Source organism: Chanos chanos, chromosome 8 (genome assembly GCF_902362185.1).
Source record: "Chanos chanos chromosome 8, fChaCha1.1, whole genome shotgun sequence".
Taxonomy (NCBI): Eukaryota; Metazoa; Chordata; class Actinopteri; order Gonorynchiformes; family Chanidae; genus Chanos; species Chanos chanos.
Window position 1 is genome coordinate 20615375 of NC_044502.1, and position 6254 is coordinate 20621628.

The following is a 6254-nucleotide window of genomic DNA, read 5'->3' on the forward strand; positions in this document are numbered from 1 at the left end:
CAGATTACCCATGCGGTCAAGCAGGGAATTATGGGTAATAGGTCTGCGGACCTGACAACCCCTGCAATCCCCCCTTTGGTCTCAGGACTGGGATTTAATCATAGTCCTTGAAAGCAACAGAAGACGGTGTCCACGTGTCCGTAGTCCATCAGAATCTAACAGTCCTGATAACGTGAACAGTTCCTATAGGCTTTGGCATCTGGACAAACATAAAGGCTTTGAGCATCTGGGCAGATGACATTTCTACTCTTGTGTAAACTAAGTAATGGTTAAGAAAACATTCAAACACTTTAAAATTTTCAAGTATACATTTTAACACATGTCAAGCGAATTTCAAGTATACATGGAAAAGGAAGAAAGGGTGTTAGTCATGTGGTTAATAAGCCTATTCTCTGGAAAGGTTAGTGGCAGCATGTGGTGTAAGAGTACGGCAGAGAGTACAGCACTTGAAACTGTGTTGACTAGAGTCAAGTTTGGTTTGTCGTGTTTGTATGTGTTGTACAGCATGTATGCAATGTCTGCCGTGATGATCCAGTCACTGAGGAGGAGTTTCAAGCGACCAGACTGAAGGGGTGTCCTAAATCGAATAACTGCCTGCTTAACTGATGTCATCATCGTTACCAAGACTAAGTCTAAACAACAAAATGGCATAATGCAAGCAGCATCAAACAAAAATACCAGTGGGTGTTTATACTTCCAGGTTATGTTAATAAGCCCAATAAACCCAATGTCAGATTGCAAGGTTAGACAGTGAGAACTGCTATTTTGTTCCTAGGAACGTGAAAAACGACCCCTGTAGCTCTTAGGCTGAAAGTTTTTCTTGACTCTTGGCTCAGGAAGGTGGTCAGAGATGCTGTCATCATCTGACGACGCCGTTGAGTAGACACTGTGAGTGTCTGAGAAGTGGCACTGGCCATGGACATAACGGTCACGTTCTGTGTCCCTGTAGGGCGAATTGCCACCCCCCTTTGTTCTGTTGTGCGGGCAGTCTTTTAAAACTTGCAAACTACTTGTTCGAGCGGTGGGGCTTTGCATGCTTTTGGGCTTGGGCCTGGCAACAGTTTCCCAAGTCACTTGTGTCATTTTACGGATTTCTTGCATAGATGGTTTACGCTGACGGGTGTGTATGTGTGTGTGTGAGAGAGAGAGAGAGAGAGAGAGAGAGAGCGTGCGTGTATGTGGGCATGTGCCCAGCAGCGCACAGAAAAGAGGAGGAGGAGCGAGGGAGAGAGGCTGTGCGCATGTGCACAGGCAAGAGGTATGCGTGGTATGTGGATGTAGTAATCCCAATGTTAGTGTGCAATCAGAGAAAGGGAGTTAGAAAGAGAGAGAACGCATGCCAGATCTATCCTTCATTAGTTGTAACCAGAAGAAAATAGCAAACGGCTAAAAACCGCATCGTACATGAAATACAGTGTGTACATTTAAATCATAAAAGAATTCAAATAACAACACTTCCTTCACGTGCTAGAGCGAGCCGCTGCTAGGGAGTTGCAGGATTGCGGAGCTGGAAAGAGAAAAAGATGGGTACAGATTATCCATGCGGTCAAGCAGGGAATTATGGGTAATAGGTCCTGACAACCCCTACAGTACAGTGTGGTACAGTGTGGTGTAGTGTGGTACAGTGTGCTGTAACGTGGTACAGTGTGGTGTAGTGTGGTACAGTGTGGTATAGTGTGGTGTATTGTGGTATAGTGTGGTGCAGTGTGGTACAGTACAGTGTGGTGTAGTGTGGTGCAGTGTGGTACAGTGTGGTGTAGTGTGGTACAGTGTGGTGTAGTGTGGCAATTAGTAGGACCCCTGACGGTCAATATCTGTGAATTAGGAAAATGAGAGAAAGGTGTCACCCACTGTTTATGAGGGCCAATGTGGAGACATATCGTGTGTTTTGTGCCATTGTAGGGTTTTTGGGTTTGTTTAAGTTAGAATATTGTGAATGTGAATAATGTTGAATAATACTTTGATACTTTGAAGTCTATTGATGACCAGTGGCTTAAATCTAAAAGCTTTGGAAGGCGGAGGCGCTATTATTTTAGATTATTTTAGTTTCTTCTCTTGTTCTCTGAACCCAAAAATTTATTGGTTAAAACAGATATACATTAGGTGTACTGTAAGTACTCTACCCTCATACATCTGCTTTAAATAGAATAATTATAACGGCTAATGTAGAAAGGTGAGAGAGAGAGAGAGAGAGAGAGAGAGAGAGAGAGAGAGATGGCTTTTAGAGGTTAAATGCTTAATGCTTAAATGATAACACAGCTTCCAATCTATTACATCAGTTTAGGTGATAGGAGCATTCAGCCATTTAATCCCACTGATCACATTTGTGACTGAAAAAAACCCCAACATGTTTTCATCAACTTTTAAAAAAAAATCTAAGAAAAAGTCATGCAGGTTGTATGACGGGGCTGTTCAAGGAGCAAAATTCATGGACTCACTTATCTGTGAAAAACCTGTGATTAAATGGGTTAATACAGTTTTTGCCGACTAAAAGAAATCACTTACATACTGGAAGTGAATGCCTACAGAAAAGCACCAAAACCTTATCTTTTGCAACCATGTCTTAAACAAAGGTACCAAAACTACAAGCACATTTTCTGCTTTGAACTCTGTTTGCAATTCTGTAACACATAGTTTGCAAAACACTACACACTGTTTCTTACATTAGACACATGGTTCATGAATGAACTTCTTGCAAATATTGGGAAAACACTTCTATCAGAAATGCAAAACATAGCTGAAATTGGCAACATCCAAATATACATATGAAAACACTAGCACTACAAATAGACCTCAGGTAAGCTTTTGGTGGGGGTGGGGCGTCTGTGGGGGCTCCTGCAAGGAGTCTGCAAGGTGTTCTCCATCACCATGTCACCCTAGGTCACTACAACACAGCACACATAATCACATTTCTGGATGCACTACATACTTGTACTGGACAGACCAGAGCAACCCAGGTTTGTTGTGATCTGGGATAATGTTAGTTTCCACCAGGCTGCTCTGGTCCAAGACTGGTTCACCAACAACAATGACTTCACAGTTGTATACTTGCCCCCTTACTCCCCATTTCTCAGTCCTACTGAGAAATTCTTTTTGGCTTGGCATTGGAAAGTGTATGACCACCAACCACATGCCCGCCTGCCTCTTCTGCAAGCAATGGAAGAGACATGTGGAGACATTGAGGTTGTGGGGCCTAGCTGAATACTTTGACCGTCACCAGACCTCTTTGGCCTCTTAGTGAGGTGTAGTGGTAAAATACGATCACAGGTATATATTTTGTTAAGTGAATGGAATGTGTGGACATACTTTTCATCTTGTGTTACACTTCTCTCACTCAAACACTGGTTTATCAACCAAGCTCTCACACACCTGCCCCACAGTTTTAGAGTGCTCTCATTATCTATGGGCGTCAAGGCCGAAGGCTCTTGGCTCCACGTGTATATCTGTGTGTGTGTGAGACCTTGTTGTCAGTGTCTCCCACCATCAAAACTCTGTCTGGGTGCTCCTCTGATGACCTCCTCTCTGCTTTTGCTGTATACGCTACCTTGTACTCAATAAAGACAAAAGAGCTAACTTAAGTCATCGTCGTGCCTGTTTATTATTTTCAACACTTTTAAAAACATTGATGCCCAACAAGGTGGAGTCAGTCCAGGGTAGGATACAGCACGCAAGGCGATATTTTCCCTGTTGCCAAGCCAGGGATGGCATTGCTTGTAATGTGAACGAGGTGATGTGGTCAGAGAGCGGGATCCACAAACCATCCACCTCATCCCTTACAATTCCTTACAATACTAATTTTTGTTTACCATTTTTTTTTTTTTGAAGCCTTTCTTTTTTGTGTTCATTGAAATGAGAGTAGATGTAATGTACTGGAACAATCTTTCACAGGAGCCTGTATAAGAAAATTAAAAGGGTATAAGAAATACTAAAGACAGAAGTGTTTTGTATAAAGTACATCAGTGTGTTGTTGCTACTTTCAAAGAGTAATTCAAATGGTGCATGTGTCAATCATTTTGTCTCAAAAATGCCATTTTGAAAAAGGATTATTAGGTTTTGATTGCAGAGTTTCATTTTGACATAGAAGTGAGATGTTTTTTGAGTTTTGACACAATGAACGAAATTCCACAACAAGTGTGTAAGCAATCATAAAAATCTGTAAAATGTTCCTAATAGGCCTATTTTTTTCAGTTTTATTTATAATCTTACTGCCAAAACTAGTATATCAAACATACTGTCAAACTGGGTTTTGTAGAATGAATTAGTCGACAGAAAATGTAAGGTATTATGGTGTAACGCTGGTGGTGTGGTGCAGGACCCAAGTGCAAGACACGATGATGTGGGTGAAAAAACGGAAGGCTTTACTTAAAATGAAGACCAAAATACACGTGCAGAACAGAAACAAAAGCCAATAACAAAAAGGTGCAGCATGACTGTTGTGCAAACTAACACAAACAACGATAGACAAAGTACAAGGCAAACACTAGGACTTAAATAGAAGGAGAACTGAACAGGGCAAAACAGGATTGGGTGAAATTAACAAGGTAATAATTAGACAAACAGGTACAGGTGAGGGGCGGAGACAGACAGAGAACAGGAGCACAAAGACATGTCAAACAAAAGTCCAAAATGGCGGTGCAGGTTGTGACATATGGGCAGTCAAAAGTATATAGTGATGTCAAAAATAGAGCTTTGAGAACTGCAGTTTTACTGGTGTAAAAAATGCTTGAAGAGAAAAATGTCCTCACTCATACAACTCACATAATGCAAATTCTAAGTTCACAAAACAGTTCACAAAATCATTTTAAATGATTCACTTGTTACTGTGACATCACAACAACCCTTTGACTATGTACGTTGGTGGACTGTGCTCATTGGTACTTTTTCATGGCAACCAAATAATTGTCAGATGATAGTTGTTTGTTTAACTGTGTTTTTGGGTGTGTCATGTGACATCATGGATGTTTACAGATATTTCAGGAATATTTACAAGCCTTTTCTGGCATTTGTAAGATATTGTATCTATGTCTGTGGAGTGGAATGCCCTACCAGGAAATGAACTGTAATATGTAAACCATTAACACTCAAAAACAATATCAGACAGAGGAAACATCAGCAGTCAATGAACAAAGACAAAATGTTACCAGCTCTGAACATGACATAAGTCTCTGAGTGAGTCATAATTCATCACTGCTCCATTGGTTTGATAGGAGACCACAGGAAAGGAAATAAGCACTATAGACAGTGGCCACCTGTTTACACTGATTATTGACAAACATAACAGCACATAGCCAACTGGTGAAGCAACATAAAGACTAGTAGCAATAAAATGATCTGAGATGATGAACTGTTACCAGCTCTACCTACAGGTACCACCTACTGGTAGATCCCCAACAATTAGTCATAGTTAAAATCAATTACTTACACAGCACTCAGGTCAGAGAGGGATCACGGCTAATCCAAGACATTTGTTTTATTGTCTTATTTTTTTGTTCAGCACTGAGTCTCTGGCACAGTAATAAGCAGCTGCGTCTTCAGTTTTCAGGCTTTTCACCTCTAAATGCAGTTTGTTTTTGCTGGTGCCTTTGGTGATGGAGAACTGACCCTGGACAGACTGGGCAAAGACTGTGCCAGTCCCACTGTCAATAGCTCCAATCCATTCCAGTCCTTTCCCTGGTTTCTGACGGATCCAGTGCATGTAGTAGCTGCTCATAGAGAATCCAGACACAGTACAGGACAGAGTGACAGACTGTCCAGGATTCTTCACCACAGACTCAGATGAGGTCAGTGACTGTCCGCAAACACCTGGAAAAAAGAGAGGATTAATATCAAGTCATCTGAGATTTTTCTATCTCAGAAATATTTAATATATTCCTCACTTGAAATGAAAGCAAGGAACACTCCATATTGCAGAACATCCATTTTTACTGAGAAATGTCAAACTACAGCAGTGTGAAAACTTGTCAGTTCTGAGTTTTAGAGAGACTGTATGAAAATGAAGACTGAATGTGGCTCTTGGTGTTCTGGACAAATTTGCTTAGTCAGATTGTCAGGATGAAAATGAAGACAGTGATTTGTTATGGGAAAAATGTACTCACTGAATATTAGTCACTCCATGACATAGAACTAATCCAAGTGTAGCATTCCTTTTAGTTTCTCAGCACAGTGTGGGGAGAGTTCAACATGAGCTCTGCTGGTTAACAGTTATTTGAATCTTTGTTGTATGACATGTTATGTGTTTAATTTAAATGATTTAT

At 40.9% G+C, this 6254-nt stretch overlaps 1 gene segment (V, D, J or C); it reads right to left on the reverse strand.

Annotated features, from left to right (window-relative positions):
- Positions 1-771: 771 nt before the first annotated feature.
- On the reverse strand, positions 772-5919 carry LOC115819432 (Ig heavy chain V region 914-like). The segment is given in 3 exon segments: positions 772-909; positions 5498-5802; positions 5877-5919. Coding segments are annotated over 3 exon segments (486 nt in total).
- Between the last annotated feature and the right edge of the window lie 335 nt (positions 5920-6254).